General features: G+C 49.4%; 1 protein-coding gene across 2 annotated transcripts in view; it reads right to left on the bottom strand.

Annotated features, from left to right (window-relative positions):
- Positions 1-8,120: 8,120 nt before the first annotated feature.
- FGF12 (fibroblast growth factor 12) overlaps positions 8,121-21,906 on the bottom strand; it is a 165,706-nt gene continuing 151,920 nt past the window's right edge. For both annotated transcript variants that reach the window (XM_070945003.1, XM_070945002.1), the window contains exons 4-5: positions 12,569-12,767; positions 8,121-8,597 (exon numbers count right to left, since the gene is read on the bottom strand). In XM_070945003.1, coding sequence (XP_070801104.1) covers positions 8,479-8,597; positions 12,569-12,767 — 318 coding nt within the window. In that variant the 3' untranslated portion in view covers positions 8,121-8,478. The remainder of the gene's footprint in view (positions 8,598-12,568; positions 12,768-21,906) is intronic.

Below are 21,906 nucleotides of genomic sequence, written 5' to 3'. Positions count from 1 at the left end.
AACCAAAGCTTTCCCTGCGTGGCACCAGCAGGGAGGGCAGGGGGCCCAGGAGAGAGGCTCCTCAACTCACTTTGGGGGGGGCTTTATAAGGCCTTGGTAAAGCCACACCTGGAATCCTGCATCCAGTCTTGGTTGCCACGATATAAAAAAGATGCTGAGACTCTAGAAAGAGTGCAGAGAAGAGCAACCAGGATGATGAGGGGACTGGAGGCTCAAACATACGATGAACGGTTGCAGGAACTGGGCCTGGCTAGTTTAATGGAAAGAAGGACCAGGGGTGACACGATAGCAGCATTCCAGTATTTGAGGGGCTGCCCCAAAGAAGAGGGAGTCCACCTATCCTCCAAAGCACCTGAGGGCAGGACAAGAAGCAATGGGTGGAAACTAACCAAGGAAAAAAGCAACCTGGGATTAAGGAAGAATTTCCTGTCACTTGAGAACATAAATCCTTCCCTTCCCCACCGTCCAGTCAGAGCTGAAGAAGCTTCTTGGATGAGAAACGAAATGCCTTCAAAGAAAAACCAGAAAATCCAGTTGCCTCCTGCAAAAAAGCACCTTTGGGTCACTGAGAACAATTAAGCAGTAGACTGGTTTGCCTCTAGTAGTTGTGAATGCTCCAACACGTTTTTAAGAAGAGACTGGATGGCCCCCTGTCTGGAATGATCCTGGTCTCCTGCCTGAGTTGGGGTTGGACAAGAAGACCTCTGAGATCCCTTCCAATTCTGTTCTTCTATTATTCTGGTTGGATATTGATCTGCCTCGGGGTTATTTATTTATTAGAAAACGTATTTGGCTGCCCAACATACTCATGGTGACTCTGGGCAACTTACAGAAATAAAATCCAATGCCAAACTCAATAAATTCCCACCTCCCAGGTGACAAAATCAGATCTAATGCTCAGACTGGGAAGGGCCAGGATGGTGCGGAGGGCAAGTATAGGAGCAGGAGGAGTCTGCTCAACGATGACAGAGCTGAGAAGGGTGGGGGAGGGGGCATAAAGACTTGCTTAGGTCTCTCAGATCTCAGATCTTCTCAGATCTTTTTGTCCGTGCTTCCTTAAGACATTTTGTGGGGGGGGGGAGGAGAAAGAAGAAAAGGAGGAGGAGGAGGAGGAGGAGGAGGAGGAGGAGGAGGAGGAGGAGGAGGAGGAGGAGGAGGTGGAGGAGGAGGAGAGGAGAAGGAGAAGGAGAAGGAGAAGGAGAAGAGACTGTGGCTCTCTGAGCTGAGTAGTTTTCTTGCAGACGTTTCATAACCCAACTAGGTAATATAATCAGTGCTAGAAGCGAGTGGGTTTTGTGGAGAGGAGGAGGAGGAAGAGGATGTTTACTGCAATCCTCCAGGAAAAGCAGGTAAACATGTTTCCGATTTTTGTCACCCGCTTTTCACAAATAGTGCTAAACACCAATACAGTTGCCTCCCTCCACCCTGATCTCTCTGCCTGGTTTTGACCTTATAATAACCGTCTGAAACAGGCTAAGTTGAGGGGGGGGGTGTTGGGGGGGACTGGCTGGCTTACCTTTCCTCTCCCAAATTTCACTCCGGTGGGCCAACCTCACCCCGAAGAAGACCACTTTCCTGAGGGAAGCCCCCTGGCTGCTGCCACTTTCAAAGGGAAACTCCTGTCAACTTCCTGCTGAATATCTGGGGAGTTCTGGGCTCTTCCCAGCGTCCGGGTGTGTGTGTGTGGATGAATTGGGGAGGGGCTCAGCTGGTCTCCAGCCTGTGAGCTGCGTGCTGTCCTGGCACTCCCTTTGGACCGATGCCTGCTCCTTCCTTGGCAGCTGAGAGCTATAATAATAATAATAATAATAATAATAATAATAATAATAATAATAATAATAATAATAATAATAATAATAATAATAATAAATAATTCAGTTAGAATTGAAGATCAAAAAAGTACGTGGAGATTTGAGCAACTTGAAGAACCTAAGGCAAGGTCAGCTAAAGAACAAGCAGGTCAAAAGCAGCCTGGAAGCAAGATACGATCTGAGGAATAAGGAGATTGCGGTAGTAATTGAAGAGCTGAAGCAGAGGGTTGTTGCCATCGCTGAAAAGATTAAAAGGTATGAAAACCGAGTAACTCAGTTCAAGGAAAACTCACAGTTCAGAGCAAATCAGCACCAGTTTTATAAGAGCTTAGAAAATGGAGACGGAGTAACAACAAATGAAAAGCCTGATAAAGAGAAAGCTCTGAAATTCTGGAAGAATTTGTGGGGAAACAACAAGAAGCACAACAGAAATGCAAAATGGATCAAACAGGTTGAGGACTCTATTAAAGTGCATAAAATGGAAGACGTGAAAATAACAAAAGCAATGGTGCAAAGACAGTCAAGAAAAGTGAAGAACTGGAGTGCATCTGGACCGGATGAGCTGCATGGCTTCTGGTTAAAGGCACTTACAAGTCTGCACAAAAGATTGGCAACCCAGATGAACCAGATCCTAAAAACACCTGAAAATGATGAATGGATGACAACTGGAAGGACATTTTTGATCCAAAAAGATAAAGAAAAAGGAAAGGACCCTGGAAACTATAGGCCAATCACCTGTTTGCCAACAACATACAAGCTTCTTACTGGTATCATTGCAAACCAAATCCATGGATACCTGGAAAGAAATAACTTACTTCCTGTAGAACAGAAAGGATGCTGCAAAAACTCAAGAGGAACAAAGGATCAATTGCTGATCGACAAGCTAATCCTAAAGAACTCAAAGAAAAGACGGACCAACCTGTTCATGGCTTGGATAGACTATAAGAAAGCGTTTGATTCAGTTCCCCATAGCTGGATCAAGAAATGCCTGGAAATCTTAGGCATCAGCAGCAACATACAAAAATTCATGGAATCTTCAATGAACCTCTGGAAAACGAAACTTATGGCTAATGAGGAAGAACTGGGTGAAGTTGAAATTAAACGAGGCATTTTCCAGGGTGATTCCCTTTCGCCCCTACTTTTTATACTCTCAATGTTACCACTGACAATCATTTTGAAGAAGATGAACTGTGAATACGAACTTGCAAAGAAAGGACTGAAAATCTCGCACTTGATGTACATGGATGATTTGAAGCTGTTTGGTAAAACAAAAGCTGAACTGAATTTATTAATTGAAAACACAAAAGAATTCAGCCAAGACATTGGTATGCAGTTTGGAATTGACAAATGTGCAACAATAGCAACCAAAGCAAGCAAGATCATAGAAGAGGATGGAATAGAACTAGAGAATGAAGAAATGATAAAGGCAGTAAAATCAGAAGAAGGCTACAAGTACTTGGGGATTTTAGAAGCCTCTGACTCCCCTTGAGGAGCACTCGGAGGCTCCAACTGGTGCAGAATGCGGCCGCGCGGGTACTTATGGGGGCGGCATGGCGCTCCCACGTGACACCTCTCCTGCGCGAGCTGCATTGGCTTCCGGTGGTCTTCCGAGTGCGCTTCAAGGTGTTGGTTCTCATCTTCAAAGCGCTCCATGGCTTAGGACCCAGTTATTTACGAGACCACCTTCTGCCTCCGATAACCTCCCACCGGCCAACACGCTCCCACAGAGAGGGTCTCCTCAGGGTGCCGTCTGTCAGGCAATGTCGGCTGGCGACCCCCCGGGGAAGGGGGGCACCCGCCCTCTGGAATGAACTGCCCCCAGGGATACGACTAATCCCGGATCTCCGGACCTTCCGCCGGGCCCTGAAGACGTTTTTATTTCAGCAAGCCGGGCTGGGTTAAAAAAATTTTTTAATTGGTGAATTTTATGGGTAATGGGGTTTTAAATTGGAGAAGCCTAAGATAATTTAATTCTGTTTTAATGTATTTTAATATTTGTATTGTGTGTTTTTAATTTTGGCTGTTCACCGCCCCGAGTCCTTCGGGAGAGGGGGCGGTATAAAAATTTAATAAATAAATAAATAAATAAATAAATAAATAATGCATAATAAAGTCAAGGAATTAACTTCAGCCAAGTACATTCGGCGACTTCGTAAGATATTAATGTCCAAATTGAGTGGAGGAAACATCATAAAAGCCATAAATACCTGAGCTATACCTGTGATTAGATACTCTGCAGGAATAATTGACTGGACCCAGATGGAGTTAGACAATTTGGACAGAAAAACAAGGAAGCTTATGACAATGAATCATGCCTTGCACCCTGAAAGTGATGTTGACCGATTATATTTACCAAGAGCAGAGGGTGGTTGAGGACTCCTACAAGTAAAGCAGACTGTGGAAGAAGAAAAACGCAGCTTGAATGATTACATCCAGAAAAGTGAAGAACCAATGATTAAGGAAGTAAATAAAGGAGGCCTTTTAAAGGCAACTAAAACAAAAGCAGAATATAAGAAAGAAGTAATTGAGCAGCGAGCTGAAAATTGGAAACACAAAGCTCTGCATGGCCAATACTTGAAAAGTATTGAAGGCAAAGCTGACCAGAAACTAACTTGGAACTGGTTAAGATCAGGAGTACTGAAAAAAGAAACAGAAAGCTTTATTTTGGCAGCTCAAGAACAAGCCCTAGCCACAAACTGCATGAAGGCAAAAATTCAACATGTTACCACCAACAGCAAATGCCGGCTCTGCAATGAGAAAGAGGAGACAGTCGACCACCTGATCAGTGGGTGCAGCAAAATTTCACAAACTGACTACCTACAACACCATGACCGCGTTGCTAAGATCATTCACTGGAAATTGTGCCAGAAGTTTGGATTTGAGTACAGGAAAAACCACTGGGAACATCAGGTTGAGAAAGTTTTAGAGAATGAGAAACTCAAGATCTTGTGGGACTTTAGGATTCAGACTGACAGGCACTTGGTCCACAACACACCTGACATAACAATAGTTGAAAAGAAAAAAGTATGGTTCATTGACATTGCAATACCTGGTGATGCACAGATTGAAGATAAGCAGCAAGAAAAAAATCACAAAGTACCGGGTCTTGCAAATTGAAGTTGAGCGACTGTGGAAAAGAAATTGTGTGTTGTCCCGATTGTAATTGGAGCCCTCGGAGCAATACCCAAAGGGCTACCCCGCTATTTAGAAATTCTAAATTTGCCGGACTTGAACATTTTGACTCTACAAAAAACCATCTTACTCGGAACAGCTTACATCCTCCGATGATACCTTAACAGTTCCATCCTCCGATGATACCTTAACAGTTCCTAGGTCCTTGGTTAGGACTCGAGCTGCTGAGCTACTAACCAGCCTCAAAGGCTGTGAATCTCACTAAAGATTAACCAATAATAATAATAGTAATAGTAATAATACCCACTCCCCCCACACCTGGCTGGCCCCCCGCACCAAAGGAGACCCCTCTTAGCGTTCTCCCCATAACTGGGTAGCCCCTGCGGAAGGGAAGCCCCCTTCCTCTCCCCTCCCCTCCCCTCCGCCAGCCTTTGCCTTCAATGCCATCAGCTTGAGAGCAGCCCAGCTGGACCGTTGAGCCTGCTGCGCCTTCCGCCGGGGCCCTTTCGGGAGACGTTGCAGTGCCATCATTTACCTCGCCACTGACAGGCAGCCTTGCCCGAGCCTCGGACGCCTTGTTCGAGCCGGGCCGGCAGCCGCTGCCAAAGGGGAGCCTTACATCACCGGCGCGGCGGAGGCTGTTTCACCGCAGGACGGATGGCCGGAGGGGTGCAAAGATCACGCGCCAGAGCCGGGAAAGGCTTTTTTGCACGGCGGGATTTGGGGCCGGGGTGAACCTGAAGGCTCCGGTCGGCGTCTCTAGGGGGTTTCAAGAAGGGCGGCGTCCGAGTGGGTGGGAGTGCTGTGTCCCCCCCCCCCAAAAAAGTCGCGATTTAAAACTTTTGATTTTTTTTTTTGGTAGAACAATTAACCAGTGGAACTCCTTCCCTCCAGAAGTTGTGGGTGCTCCATCACTGGAGGTTCTTAAGAAGAGATTGGACAGCTATTGGCCTGAAATGGTATATCGTCCTCCTGCTTGAGCAGGGGGTTGGACTAGATGACCTCCAAGGTCCCTTCCAGTTCTGTTCCATCCCAATTAAAATGTCTTGTGGGTTGTGCTGGGGGAGGGCCAGGTTTATTCTTGTCTTTCATTTATTTAGTCATCGCTTCCGCGTACACCCACCTTCCTACCCAGCCAGGCAACCAGTGCAGCAACAGCGCCGTGTCTAAAAGGCCAGAAGGGGAATAAAAAGAGGCATATAAAGAAAATAAAATTAAAAGTGAGACCTCCTTCACTTCTGAAATTGTTAACCGTTTAAGATCTGGCCCAAGAGGAGGAAGGCTTTCCTGCTTTCCTAAAGGCAGAAGCTGCGTCTCCCTGGACTGCAGCATCCATCCCATGAGGTTTAAATGTGGGCAGAATGGGAAGGGAGGCCACCAGGCGATCCCAGGTCTCCAAATAATAGAACATTTAAGAAGCAAAGCCTCCGAATGGCAGGCTGTTAAATCTAGCTTGGGGCTGCCCCACACCGAGAGCAGCCCGAGAAGAGACTCCCTGGGGCATGGAGACCGGAGCATCTGAGCATCTTTGTCCAAAGGAGAATGAATGGCTGTGCAATCCTCTTGAGGAGAAGCCAAGGGAGTGAGTCTGCCCCACAGATTTCTTCCGTTAGGGGCTCACTGGCATGAGTGAGATTTCCCTAGATCCCCACCCCCCACCATCCTCCATCTATGCCATAGAAGGAATCCTTGGTGCTGATGAGTGAGCTGCCCTGAACACTAAAGGAACAAAAGGGAAATTAAGAGAACATAACAGAACAACAGAGTTGGAAGGGACCCTGAAGGTCTTCTAGTCCAACCCCCTGCAAATCAGGAGAGCCTAGGTCGTTTCAGACAAGTTAAAAACCTCCAGTAATGCAGCACCCACACATTCTGAATTGTACACCCTCCCCAGCTTCTGAAATACACACACACACACACACAAAGCCTTTGCTTTGGGGAGGACAAGCCAGGGGATGGTTAACACTGATTGGAGCTTTTATTGGAGCTCAGTTTTCTTTCTTTTCCAGCTCAAGCTGGCCAGGAGGAGCTGAACTAGTTAGTGGTTGGTGGAATGATTGACAAACACTCCCCACCCCCACACCTCTGAACTCTTATTTTTAGTCTTTACTTAATTGTGGCTAATTTTAATGCTTTTATATTTATGATTTTATGGAATTGTCAGCTGCCCAAAGTTGCTTTGGATAGTGAAATAAGGAGGGGGGGGTGGAAGGAGGAGAAGGAAAGGGAGAGGAGGAGGAAGGAAGGAAGGAAGGAAGGTTATCTTGGATCCTCTCCCCCCACCATGTGTCTCCCCTCCCCATCAATCCCCTCCTCAGTTTCCCCTGGAGAAAGAGAAGGAAGATGCATTGGATGCCTTCACCACCTTGAGTTATTTGTTGGGATACAAATAATAAAATAAAAAATAAAGCGTATAAAATGTAAAATAATGAAATTCAAATAAAACGGTGGCAACGGATGAAGGTGAATCTACGTGTCCCAGGATAATGTTGCAGGATCCACTCTGGGTCAGTCACCAGGACCAGAGATTTAATCTTCTGAGCTTTCAGATTCGTGCTGGAGCCCATCCTCAGGGAACGTCTCTCTCACCAGAAGGTGGGCTATTCTATGCCTCGTATTTATGGAGAACCGGAATGTGGGTAGCCTTTTAGTTGTTGATTTGAGAGTTGGTGGCCAGCTATTAAGCATAATTACCTGATAAGCTTGGTGATAAAACAGCACTCCTGTTGACTGACAAGGTTCCCATTTCCCAGGCTCCAATCATTTCCCAGGCTGTTTTTGAACCTGCTCGGCCAACAATCTTCGTAGCTGCAAAATTCAAGGCATGTCTTTGTTCATTGCGGTGTGAGGATGGGGTCCGGCACGAGTCCGAAAGCTCAGTAGACTAAAGCTCTGGTCCCTGTGGCTGACCCAGACTGGATCCGGCAAGAGTCCTTCCTACTTGCCCTTCCACCTTATTTGCATCTGGGGCTGGCTCTCCTGCCCCTCCCCCAACCCAAAAGCCCTGCCGTTTCCGATTCGTTCAACTCCCTCCCTTTGCTTCCCGATCACAAAGAAAGTTCACGTCTTCAAAAAGCAAATGTTTTATTTTTAAAGATAACACCTTTATTATGTATTTATTATAGATAGATAATAATTTATTTATTATAATAATAATAATAATAATTGTTATGCAGAGTTGACCAATTCCCCCATCCAAGTAAACGGAGCAGAGTTTTGCTGTTTCAAATGGAAATGAGAGTCCGGATGGAATCTATATTCAATGAAGCTCTGCTTGGCCTCCACACTCAGTTGAATATACATTCCCTTGCAGGGGCCGGTGTGCGTGTGGGGGTGTGCAAGAGAGTGTGTGGGTGTGTGTCTGTTGGTGTACGCTGGACTCTGTCCCAGAGCAGGAGGCGAGGACGCCTCATCCTACGCAGAGAGAAGTTGCCCGTGGATCTTGGCTCCAGCCTCGCTGGGGTGGGGGGCGGGCAGGGGGCAGGGAGAGGTCCCCCAAGAGGAGGAGGGTGTTGGTAGTGGGCACTTGGTCAGGCTATGTGGAGTCCTGGTTGACCACTTTGCCTCCATTCATGGTGGGCGTCCCCGAACTCTTCCGAGAACGTCCTTGCTTCTCTCCAATCTCATGCAGGGAAGGCTCTCTGTACATGCACACTGCAGGCAGGAGAGAGGGAGAGAGAGAGAGACGGAGGGAGTCAAGGCATGGTACCCCCTAGCTCCCCCCCCAATGCACAGCCACTTTGCACCCGACTCAGCAGCCCCCCCACCCCTGTCCCACCAGGACGAGTGCAAAACTTCTGTTGCTAAGCAAAACAGCTGTTCTTGCAAGAGTGAATCCCTGCAGTCAGGAACACGGAGGTGAAAAGAATCTGGTTTCCCCCAATGGCTTTTTAAAAGAATAACAGAGCTGGAATGACTCTTGGAGGTCATCTAGTCCAACCCCTCGCCCAAGCAGGAGACCCTACACCATTTCTGACAGATGGCAGTCCAGTCTCTTCTTGAAAGCCTCCAGGGATGAAGCTCCCACAACTTCTGAAGGCAGCTTCTGTTCCTTCGGTTGATTGTTCTCACTGTCAGAAAATTCCTCCTTATTTCTAGGTTGAATCTCTCCTTGATCACTTTCCATCCATTATTCCTTGTCTGGCCTTCAGGGGCTTTGGAAAATAGCTTGGCCCCCTCCTCTCTGTGGCAGCCCCTCAAGTATTAGAAGACGGCTATCCTGTCTCCCCTGGTCCTTCTCTTCCCTAGACCAGCCATGTCCAGTTCCTGCAACCGTTCTTCTAAATCGTCTTAGTTGCTCTTCTGGGCACTTTTTCCAAAGCCTCAACATCTTTTTTGCAATGTGGTGACCAAAACCGGATGCAGGATTCGAGGTGTGGCCCTACTAAGGCTTTTTAAAGCAGTACTAATCCTTCATGTGAGTTTGATTCAATGTCCCTGTTTACACAACCAAGTATCAGCTTATTTGGCTGCTGCCGCACACGGCTGGCTCACGTTTAAGGGATCGTCCACTAGGACTCCAAGGTCCCTCTCACAGTTCCTGTTTTTGAGCCAGGTTTCACCTAATCTGTACTCGTCCCTTTCGGTTTTTCCTACCTAAGTGTAAAACTTTGCTTTTCTCCACATTCAATTTCGTGTAGTTGGATGGGGCCCATTGTTCAAGTCTGTCGAGATCTTTTTGGATCCTGAGCTTGTCTTCTGGGCTGTTGGCTGTTCCTGCCAGCTTAGAGTCATCTGCAAATTGGATGAGTTCCCCTTCTATCCCTTCATTTAAATCATTTATGGAGATATTGAGGAGGAGTCCTGGGCCCAAGACATGAGCTTGTATTACCCCACTGCTTACTTCCCTCCACGTGGATGTAGTACCGTTAAGGACGACTCGTTGAGTATGGTTTGTCAGCCAGTTACAAACCCATCTGGTGGTGAGGCTGCCTATCCCACGTTTTTCTAGCTTACCAAGAAGTAGGTTCTACTTTGTCGAATGCCTTGCTGAAGTCTAAGATCCTTGGTAGGCCCTTGTTATTGCGTGTTTGTGGCTTGTGAAAGTAAGTCAGGTAGTCCTTGACTTACAACAGTTCATTTAGTGACCATTCAAAGTTACAACGGCCCTGAAAAATGCAACTTACGACCATTTTTCACACTTACAACCATTGCCGCACCCCAAGGTCATGTGATCCAAGTTCAAAGGCTTGCCAACTTACTCATATTTATGACCATTGCTTTGTCCCTGGATGGGCGTTCATGTGATCCTCTTTTGCGACCTTCTGACAAGCAAAGTCAACGGGGAAGCCAGATTCACTTAACAACCGTGTGATTAACTTCCCAATGGCAGTGTTTCACTTAACAACTGTTAAGTTGCTAAGTGAATTTTGGAGCTCACCTGTGGTCATAAGTTAAGGACTAGCTGTAAGAACATCAGCCATGCCCTGCTGGAGGGGATCCCTGGCCCATCTAGTCCAGCTGACAGCTCTCCCAACGCTCCACCAATGGCCCAAGGAAGACTGCTCATCTCCCAGTAGATGGCCTTCAGAGGAAGCCCCATGGCATCAAGGCCCTCGGGAGTTTCATGGAGTCCTCCAACTCTTGGTGGGAACCAGCCAACCTGCTAGCCAGCACCACCTCGCAAAGCAGTGAATGCCAAAGCTTGAATTGTGTGTTGTGTTAAAAAAAAAGAAGTCTTTTGTCTGTCTTTGCTCTTGCAGGATTCCAGGTCATTGGGTCACTTCTGGGTCTGGTCTTTGGGGAAGAGGAAGGCAGCTTCTCCTTGTCCACTTGAGGAGCATCATCCATGCTTCGGTAGACATTCATTCATCTCCTTTCTAGGCTAAAAAGCCCCCAGAATCACAAGCTTCATCCAAGAAAGGGGTGTCCAACCTTGGCAACTTTAAAACCTGTGGACTTCCACTCCCAGAATTCCCCAGCCAGCACAGAATTCTGGGAGTTGAAGTCCACAGGTCTTATCAAGTTGCCAAGTTTGGAGATGCAGCCATCGAGGGAATATCCTTCAACTTCTCTGTCATCCGATTTGGACAAACGATGCCCAATTTAGCTGTTTGTCTCCCAGCTTTTATACCGAGTTTTATGATTTAATTTCCTGATACTTTATCGATCTAAGCTCCCCGACATTTTATTTTCAGTCTAAGATCTTTAAAAAAAACCTCCCAGCTTTCTCTATGTTGTTTTTCCAGCCACCCCATCTGGCACTTCAATTTGGGCTGGAAGAAGAGTTTGCATGCATCAAAATTGGGGGTCTGCCCCCCCTTCCCTCCCTGGCTGTCTGAATGTCACCCGGTTAATCTGGCTATTGAAGTAACCGGCTCTCTCAGATGGGCCTCCAGCCATAAATTGCCAGGAGCTTCTTGGGATTATAAAGGAAGGGAGTTTGTCCTTGGCTTAACCTCCGAGACTGATTTGACAGGCTGCAAATTCTCGCCGGGTTGCAGGAGGAATCTGCCAGGCCGGCTAAGCAAAGCGGTTGTTAAATGAGCTTCACTCCATTTTAGACCTTCCTTGCCGCCGTTGTTAAGTGAATCTCTGCCGTTCTTCAGTTAAGAATCTGGCTTCCCCATTGACTTTGCTGATCAGATGGTCACAAAAGGGGATCACTTGATCCCTGGATACGGCAACCGTCATAAATATGAACCCGTTGCTAAGCGGCTGAATCACCGTCATAAGTCATGTTTTTCAGAGCTGTGTAACTTTGAATTGTCACTAAACAGATGTCTGTAAACTGGGATGGCCCACCCTCCTCTACCAGCTGCTCTAGAGGAGCAGGCGGCAGGTTTTTCGGGAGGGGGCTTGGAGGCACGCAGATCCAGGTCCTGATACCCCAAATTAAGGCTGGAGGGGGGTCCCCCCCAAAGGGAGCCAGCTTGGGAAGGGCTCAGCAATCTCCATGAATAGCAGAGGGGGAGGAGGGGGGAAAGGGGGGGAGGGGGCTGAATCGGCCCCAGGTACTCCAGAGCTGAGCCAGTTGAGCTTTCAAGATGAGGACCCCAGACCCTCTTCAGGGCAGGGGCAGGGGCCGGGGCAGACGTGGCACAAGGGGGGAGGGGCAGATGCCGGCTGAGGGGCAGAGAGGAAGGGCAGGGGGCTGGGGGGGCTCAGAGGGGCTCCTGTTTTCTGGGGGTGTCCAAGCAGAGGCTGGAGGGTCCTCTCGCAGCGGGTGCACATCTGCAGGACCAGACCCCCAGCAAACTGGGTTCCGAGAAACCCAGCAACGACAAGCAACAAACAAACGGCATCACACGGTAAATGTCCCTTCTTCCTTTGGTTGTCTTTGCTTTTTTTGCTCTGCTTGATCTGAGTTTCTCAAATGCACAGGGACCCAGCGAGGCTTCTCTGACCCCTGCCCAGCCCCCTTGTGGTTGCCCACGCCCCCTTCTGGGCTCAGCCCCCTCATGGTTGCCCACGCCCCCTTCTGGGCTCAGCCCCCCTCCCCCAATAAGGGGGGGGGAGAAGACTCTCAGCTGTGGAAAGGCCAGAGAGAGAGAGAGAGAGAGAGCCTTTGCGTAGAACTTTAGCTCGCTCGAGTCAGGGAGCCCAGCTGCGCCTGAACTAGAAAAGCAACCGACATCCCCAGCCCCTCCCCCAAGGCAATGCGCCCCCCCCCCCCCACCTCATACCTTCTATGGGCTTGGGTACAAAATGTGAGGACGGTTTGGTCTTTTTCACTCGGTTGCCTTTCATGATCTGCCCCTCTTTATTGAGTCCCAGGAACCAAGCTCTCCCCGATTCCTGCTGCCGGTACAGCGTGGAGGAGTAGATCACGTAGTAGTTCTCGAAGACGGACTCCTTGAATTTGCACTCGGGTGTGAAGATGTCCTAGGAAGGCAGAGCAGAAGGGAAGGAAAAGGGAGGGAGGGGGAGAGAGAGAGAGGTGAGCACACTGGCCGGCCACAAAAATCCCCTGGGCCTCCTCAAGCCCAATTCGGATGGGTGGGAAATAATGTCAGAGGAGGCAGATTGGAGGAGGGGGGGCTGCAGGGCTTCCGGGAGGGCAAGAGTAGGGGTGAAATGCTCCCGGTTCGGACCGGATCGCCCGATCCGGTAGCGATGGAGGTGGGTGGTTCGGAGAACCAGTAGCAAAAATCCCTGCACCCCCCCTCCCCATGCCCAGCTGAGCCGCGCAATCATCAGAGGCTTTTTTTTTTTTACTTTTAAAACCATTTTTTTCTGCAACCTCTTCGGCCGAAGAGGTTGTAGAAAAAATGCTTTTAAAATTGAATTTTTTAATTCAAAAATTGAATAAAATAAATAAATAAATAAATAAATAAATAAATAAATAAATAAATAAATAAATAAATGTTTTTTTAAAAAAGGTTGGCCACGCCCATTCAGTCACGTTACCCCACCACCACCAAGCCACGCCCACAGAACCGGTAGTAACAAATTTTAGATTTCACCCCTGGGCAAGAGGTTCCCTGGGGAAGACCCATCAGCAGCACCCAACCGAGTCTTGCCAAGGTGCCACCGAGAACCCAGGATCTCCCCTGCCCTGCAACGTCTGGCACCCTATTCAGAGCTGAAGGGCTCCTTGGGGCTCTGTGAGTTTGGTGGTTTCCTTGCAGGCATTTCATTACCCAACTAGGTAACATCATCCGTGCATCGAACGTCATCGCTAGCACTGAGGAGGTTACTTAGTTGAGTAGTGAAAAGTCTGCATGGAAACAGCCCAGCTCAGAGAGCACCAAGGACCTCACAACCCTCCTCCTTCCTTTTCCTCCTCCTCCTCCTCCTCCTCCTCTCCACAAGCCCCAATTCCTTCTAGCATTAATCATGTTACCTAGTCAGGGCAAGAGACGTCTGCAAGAAAACCACCCAGCTCAGAGACCACCAAGGACCCCACAGTCGTCCTCCTCCTCCTCCTCCGTGTACACCCCACTCTACTGTGCTACTGTGTTTCCATGAAAATAAGACCCAGTCTTATATTTTGGGGCTCCCAAATAAGCACTAGGGCTTATTTTTGGGAAACACAATTTCACGTGATCAGCCCACCCACCCCGGCGCAAACATAAAAGGCAGAAAGCTCACAGGGGGGGGTGATGTTGTCCGGCAGCAGCTGCAGCCCATTGTCAGTGAACTCTGGGTCTGTGCTGCCCACGCAGTGCAGGTGAATTGATTACCTGTCTAAGCAGCAGAGGCGCGGGGAGGGGGAGGCACACAATCCGGGTGTGCCGTGTGGGCCGTGGGAAAGCCGAGAGACGGTTAGATGGAGCAGGTGGCCGGTCGCGGAAGGCTCCTCTTAGCATCTCTCGGCTTGCCTGCAGCCCACACAGAACGTCGGGATTGCCTGCCTCCCCACTCCTTGTGCCTCTGCCAGGGCTGCCGTGCGAAGACAAGCCCTCTGCAGCCGCTCACCTGCTCCGGCCCAACAACTTTCCCCGTAGCCTGCGTGTCTGGATCACGTGCCTCTCCCCTGCCACTTCCTCCACCTGGACAGGGATTTAACTCACCTGTGCTGTTCAGGCTGTGGCCGGATACTGTCGGCCCCCACACCATCTCCACTTCTGGTGCTGGCCATTCCCATTGCCCCCCAGGGGTGACGACGAGCTTCACTGGGGCTTATTTTTCAGGTAGGGCTTATATTAGGTGCAGACTTAAAATTCAGGCTAGGTCTTATTTTCGGGGAAACACAGTATTACCATAAAGGTCAGTCCTTATAACCATTTGCTTAGTGGCCAAAGTTTCAAATATGTTATTTGCGACCACTGCACCATCCTCACATGATCAACAGTCGGACACTTGGCAACCGGCTCGTATTTATGACGGTTGTGGTGTCCCTGCTGTCATGTGATCCCCTTTTGTTAGATTCACTTAACGACCATTGTAACTAACTTAATCATGACAGTGATTCACTTAACAACGGTGGCGAGAAAGATTGTGTGATGAGACCAAATGCACAAGACAACGGTCTCATTCTGCAATGGAAATTTGGGGCCCGCTTGTGAGGTCGTAAGGCGAGGATTCCCTTGTATCTCTTTTTTTGGGGGGGGCTGCCTTCGTCCAGTGTAATGTCTCCCAGCCGGAGACTGCAGATTGGGGCAAGTTGCAAAAATCAATGATTAAATGAATTAAATTAAATGGTTAATGATTAAATCCCTGGCTCAGCTGCTGTTCAGGAGGCAGAAGGTCAGGCCAAGGGCAGGAAAAGAGGAGAATAAAAGGAGGAAAGGAAATTGAAGAAGGAAGAAGGAGAAGGAAGGAAAGAAAATCCGGAAAGAAAATCTGTCTCCAGGCTTTCCGATCGTGCCAACCAGCCTTGTTTCTAACACACACACACACACACACACACACACAAACCTTCCATTCCTTCTAGACCACACTTGAAATCCTGGTTGCAGGAACTGGGTCTGTCATGCAGCAACCCAAGTTTGGCCAGGGAACTGCTGAGTTTGGCCACTTCTGGTGTTACCAACTCAGCCCATTTAAGGTTCAGGGTGCAGGGCCAGAAAACGGGGAAAGCCAGTTGTGCAAACGGAGCAGACAACGTAAGCCTCAGAAGCAAAATTGTGGAGGGGAGGAGAGGACAGATTAACAGAGTTGGAAGGGACCTTGGAGGTCATCTAGTCCAACCCCCTCTGCCCAAGCAGGAGACCCTACACCATTTCTGACAGATGGCAGTCCAGTCTCCCCTTGAAAGCCTCCAGTGATGAAGCTCCCACAACTTCCGAAGGCAACTTCCGTTCCATGGGTTGATGGTTCTCACGGTCAGAAAGTTTCTCCTTGTTTCTAGGTTGAATCTCTCCTTGGTCAGTTCCTCACTGTGTCTTGCTCAGTCTTTACTCCAAAGGGCTGCCCAAAGGCCTCCTGGCCAGGCGAGTGGCAGGAGGTGAGGCTGGTACATCTGGCTGCCACCCCTGCCAGTCTCTACCCCGGGCTGCGCTTTCCCCTGTGAGGCTAGAGGGAGCTTTGATAACCTCTACGAGAAAGTAAATGGCAGCATGGAAGCTTCCGGCTTAATGTGGAACACTGACAGTCAATTTTTTTCCCCGCTGAGCCTTTTTTTCCAGCCCAGCTGCCGGCTGCCATCCAAGGACTGGCCAGACTGGCTTTCCCAGAGAGACCACGCTGGCCAGGTGCTGCTCCTTCGGGCACACAGGCTGCCCATGGGATGGACGGCAGGAGTTTGCCAGCTGTATGTGTGTATCTATGTATGTGTGTATGTATGAATATATATGTATGAATGTATGTATGTATGTATGCTTTAGATTTTATTTATCTGCTTTCTGTAGCCACCCATCTCAAAAAGTGACTTTGGACAGTATCCTCAATCTCTCCCTTGCCTCCCCCCACCCCCGCTCTCTATCTTTATTTATCTATCATCTATATTTATCTATCTTCTATCTACTATCTATTACTATCTTCTTACTTACTTAATTTCATCTATCTTCTTCCTATTATCTTTCTAAATGCCCTTGGAATCCGGCATCACGTTTTGGTCACCACAATGTAAACAAGATGTTGAGACTCTAGAAAAAGGGCAGAGAAGAGCAACGAAGAGGATTAGGGGACTGGAGGCTCAAACATATGGTGAATGGTTGCAGGAATTGAGTATGGCTTGTTTAATGAAGAGAAGGACTAGGGGAGACATGATAGCAAGTCTTCCAATATTTGAGGGACTGTCACAAAGAAGAGGGGGTCAACACGTCAACCTACTCCCCCAAAGCCCCTGAAGGCAGGACATGAAGCAATGGGTGGAAACTCATCAAGGAGAGAAGGAACCTGGAACTAAGGAGAAATTCCCTGACAGTTAGAACAATTAATCAGTGGAACAACTTTCCTCCAGAAGTTGTGAATGCTCCAACATTGGAGGTTTTTTAGAAGATGTTGGATAACCATTTGTCTGAAGTGGTGTAGGGTTTCCTGCCTAAGCAGGGGGTTGGACTAGAAGACCTCCAAGGCCCCTTCCAACTCTGTTATTCTATTCTATTCTATTAAGTTTAAAATTCTATTGTTCTATCTTTCTATCTTCTATCAGTCATCTCTTTCTCTCTTCTATCTCTCTATCCATCCATTGAATAAAACAACCAGTATAAAAACAGCCTATATAAGCCAGAGATATAAGGATGCCTATTCTTATATAGTTCAATAACTCTTAAGAAGACCAAGGGAAAACGTCCAGCATAGATGGTGGGGGCTTCAGCTTTGTAATCACAATCACACCCAGCACAAGCCTCCCAAATTAAGTCCCGTCCTTCTGAACCCCCATTTTTCCCCGAGAATCCCAGAGCAGCGTTTCTAATTTCCCCTGACAACAACCCTGCAAGGTAGGAGAGAGCGAATGCGAGAGACAAACAGATGCAGCCCAAGGTGACCGTGTGACTCTCCTGCACGTACCCAGCCCGTCTGCTTAGCCCGGGGGAGGCGGCTGTGCAAACCTCAGGCCTGCTGGGTTTTGCAATTACCTCCAAAGGACACGGAGGGCCCTTGATCTAAAAGGAGGCCGTTTAATTTAATTGGCAGGGCAGCCGGCAAATTGTCTCTCTTTAAACTTCCTATTAGGGCTGAGGAAAGCCTCATTTACGGCAATTGGATTCTCTCTCTCTCTCTCTCTCTTCCCCCCTCTCTCCCCCTTGCTTTCTCTCTCTCTCTCTCCCTCTCTTTCCCTTCCTCTCCCTTTTTCTCTCTCCCTCTTTCTTTTTCTCTCTCCTTCTCCCTCCCTCTCTTTCTCTCTCCCTTCTTCTCCCTTTTTCTGTCTTCCTCTATCTTTCTCTCTCCCTCCCTCTCTTCCTTCTTCTCTCTCCCTCCCTCTTTCTCTCTCCCTCCCTTTCTCTCTCTGTCTTTCTCTTTCTCTCTCCATCCCTCTTTTTCTCCCTTTCTCTTTCTCTCTTCCCCCTCTCCCCCTTGCTTTCTCTCTCTCTCCCTCTCTCTTTCCCTTCCTCTCCCTTTTTCTCTCTCCCTCTTTCTTTTTCTCTCTCCTTCTCCCTCCCTCTCTTTCTCTCTCCCTTCTTCTGTCTTCCGCTATCTTTCTCTCTCTCCCCCTCCCTCTCTTCCTTCTTCTCTCTCCTTCCCTTTCTCTCTCAATCTTTCCCTCTTTCTCTCTCCATCCCTTTTTGTCCCTTTCTCTCTCTCTCTTCCCCCCTCTCTCCCCCTTGCTTTCTCTCTCTCTCTTTCCCTTCCTCTCCCTTTTTCTCTCTCCTTCTCCCTCCCTCTCTTTTTCTCTCCCTTCTTCTCCCTCTTTTTCTGTCTTCCTCTATCTTTCTCTCTCCCTCCCTCCCTCTTTCGCTCTCCATCCCTCTTTTTCTCCCTTTCTCCCTCTGTCCCCCACCCACTTTCTCCCCCCCCCAGCAGAGTGATTGAGTGAGGCTGTTTTTCAGGCTGCCAATCCTGGGGGTGCCCAAGTGCCAGAAGCACATTATGGGCCACCCAGAGACCTCCCAAAGGATTACTGCAAAGGCTGCAGGATGACCTGAGCCACCCCCGCATGGCATGGGGCTTCCAGGCCCCCGAGAGGCTTGGGCTTTGCCCAGAGGGAACCTCCAGGGCCGGAGACCCTGCAGCTGCATCCACACAGCAGCCAAAGTTTGGCCGTTTCTGGTGTATTATTTAAGGTCCAGGGTGCAGCAGGGCCAGAAAACGGGGAAAGCCACAGTTGTGCAAACGGAGTACAAAAAAGAGGCTGAGACTTTGGGGAAAGTGCAGAGAAAAGCAGTTCGGATGATTGAAGGCCTGGAGGCTAAAACATAGGAAGAGCAGCTGCAGGATTTGGGCACGGCTAGTTTGGTGAAAAGAAGGACCAGGAGTGACCGGGGGTAATGGCCGTCTCCCAGTATTTGAGGGGCTGCCACAGAGAAGAGTTGGGGGCCCACCTATTCTCCAAAGCACCTGAAGGCAGGAGAAGAAGCAACGGGTGGAAACTAACCAAGGAGAGAAGCAACTTGGAATTAAGGAGAAATTTCCCGTCAGTTAGAACAATTAACCAGTGGAACGACTTGCCTCCAGAAGTTGTGGGGGCTCCATCACTGGAGGCTGTTAAGAAGAGACTGGACAGCTATTTGTCTGAAATGGTATAGGGTCTCCTGCTTGAGCAGGGGGCTGGACTAGAAGACCTCTGAGGTCCCTTCCAGCTCTTTTCTGATTGAAATGCAAGCTCTGCAGACAGGAAAATGTGCCTCTTAGCATTGGCCGGCCGGCAGAGAGCCTCCCCTTTGCAGCTGATTACCCTGCACTGGGCTTGTACAGACCACTAAGGGGCTCCTACCCATGTACAGAGTGCTGGGACACCCAGGAGGCAACCTTCCCCTCCCCCAATCCCCACCTTTGGCCCCAGGGCAGCTGCAGGAGCTCCATGGGCGGCTGTTGCCAAAATAAAAGCAAGGGAGGCTGAAGAGCTGGATGATCTCTTGGGGTTCCCTGCATTTTGGAGACCACCGATCCTGAGAGCCGGCCAAGCCGGGCCAGGTCCCCCTCCAGCCATGTCCTCCAAGGTGGGGCTCCCCTGGCACGGCTGGTGGCTCAGAGAGAAGCGGCAGCCGCCTGGGAACCACGGCACCCATCGGCCTGTGGCGTTCCTGCCATGGCTCCGAGGAGCACCACTTGAATCCGAGCCTGAGCCAGCAGGAGAGAGGCAGCTTGGCTGACCCGCCTGATCCCTCTCTTGTGCCGCGGGGGGAGCCGGTTTTCTCTGTCACTAAAAGGTCCCCCCAGCTCTCCTGCCAAGGCTCAGCCTTCAGCTGCTGACAAGTTTGTGACAGGCCAACCACAGCAGGACAGTTAGCCCCTGGCCTCGGGCAGAGAGCAGGGAGGGGAGGAGGGGAGGAGAAAGAAAGATGGAAGAGAAGGGAAGGGAAGGGAAGGAGGAGGAAAGAGGAAAGGAAAGACGGAAGGGAAGGGAAAGGGAGGAGGGGGAGGGAGAAGGAAGGGGGAGAGTGGGAAAGGAAGGAGGGGGAGGGAAAAGGAGGAGAGAGGGGAGAAGGAAGGGGGAGAGCGGGAAGGGGAGGAGGGGAGGAGAAAGAAAGATGGAAGGGAAGCGAAGGAGGAGGAAAGAGGAAAGGAAAGACGGAAGGGAAGGGAAAGGGAGGAGGGGGAGGGAGAAGGAAGGGGGAGAGTGGGAAAGGAAGGAGGAAAGAGGGGAGAGCAGGGGGAGGAGAGGAGAGGAGTTGTAGGTGCTTCATCACTGGAAGCTTTTAAGAAGAGATTGGACAACCATTTGAAATGGCACAGGGTCTCCTGTTCGAGCAGGGGGTTGGACTAGAAGACCTCCAGGGTCCCTTCCAACAACCCTATTATTCTATGTTCTGTGCCCCTTCAACCTCAGCTGCCAGGGGATGACAACAGAGAAGGAGGAAGATCTTTCCCCATCCACGATTCTGAGTTTCCTCGAGGTCCTGCAAAGGATCCTTGCCTAATCCGAACCCAGATCCCATCTCTAGCTCCTCAGATGCCACCAGCTCTGCTTCTCTTCCACGCCTGAGCACCTCCTCAATTCCAAACCAGGCGGCTAATTTTAGCCCAGCTCCTGGCTTTCACGAATTGCATAACATTTGATCTGATGTTCGTGAAGCTTGCAGGTGGGGGGACGTGAGTGGGGGGGGGGGGAGAGAGAGAGATTGTGATGGAGCCCAGCAGAGACAACTGGATCCCGCAATGTTCTGCTCCATTAATTTCCTGGGCTCTGGATTAAGGTCTCTCCTGCAGCTGGAAGCCGAAATCTGAATTTCCAAATGCCAGCACACACAACACAATCACGTGGCCCTCTGTGCTTACACTGCATTTCCCCCTCCCCCTATTTAGAAAGGAGGAGGGAGGAGGGAATGGGGATCCTGCAAAGACCCCCCCCCCTTTGGGGGAAATCAGGCATCCCCCCCCAAAGAAGAGCAAACCCGTCTCTGCCTTGGGTGGGGCGGGGGAGTTTCAGTTATGAATTCCAAATAAATTAGCCAAGTTCATGGTTTAATTGGGGAAATTTGCACTTGAATGCATCAGCCTAGAAATTCATATTTGCACTTATAGTTCAGTTCCTTCAAATGCTTTCTGACCTCAACCAAACCAAAGGCACAATCCGGTTCAGGTCTAGACCCCACCAGAACTTTATACGTGGCAGAATTTATAAGTTGGAAGGGACCTTGGAGGTCATCTAGTCCAACGGGAAATCCAGCAAGTCTTGTGTCCAATGGAAGGGAATATTTGTAGGTCAGGGGCGAATTATGGGGTCCTTGATGCTCTCTCAGTTGGGCGGTTTTCTTGCAGACGTTTTATGACCCAACTAGGGAACATTATCAGTGCTACAAAAGAGACGGGTTTGCAGGGGGGAGGAGGAGGAGGAGGAAGAGGAGGAGGAGGGGGAGGAAGAAGAAGACGAAGAAGAAGAGGAATAGGAGGAGGAGGAGGAGGAGGAGGAGGAGGAGGAGGAGGAGGAAGACGAAGAAGAAGAGGAGGAAGAAGAAGAAGAAGAAGACGAAGAAGAAGAAGACGAAGAGGAGGAGGAGGAGGAGGAGGAGGAGGAGGAGGAGGAGAAGAAGAAGAAGAAGAAGAAGAAGAAGAAGAAGAAGAAGAAGACGAAGAAGAAGAGGAATAGGAGGAGGAGGAGGAGGAGGAGGAGGAGGAGGAGGAGGAGGAGGAGGAGGAGGAGGAGGAGGAAGACGAAGAAGAAGAAGAGGAGGAAGAAGAAGAAGACGAAGACGAAGAAGAAGAAGACGAAGAGGAGGAGGAGGAGGAGGAGGAGGAGGAGGAGGAGGAGGAGGAGGAGGAGGAGGAGAAGAAGAAGAAGAAGAAGAAGAAGAAGAAGAAGAAGAAGAAGAAGAAGAAGAAGAAGAAGAAGAAGAAGGCGGCTATGGGCTCTGTAACAGAGTTGGAAGGGACCTTGGAGGTCATCTAGTCCAACCCGCTGCTGAAACTATATCATTCCAGACAAATGATTATCCATGGAACCTGACATCTACCTGAGCACCTTGCCTCCTCTCCATTGCTTACAGCTGGGATGCCGGCATGCCTGGCCGTCTCTGGCCGAGAATTTGGCTTG

The sequence above is a fragment of the Pituophis catenifer genome, unplaced genomic scaffold, assembly GCF_029215685.1.
Source record: "Pituophis catenifer annectens isolate HBS135680 unplaced genomic scaffold, rPitCat1.0.hap2 SCAF_6, whole genome shotgun sequence".
NCBI lineage: Eukaryota > Metazoa > Chordata > Lepidosauria > Squamata > Colubridae > Pituophis > Pituophis catenifer.
This window is presented reverse-complemented; position numbering and strand designations above follow the sequence as displayed.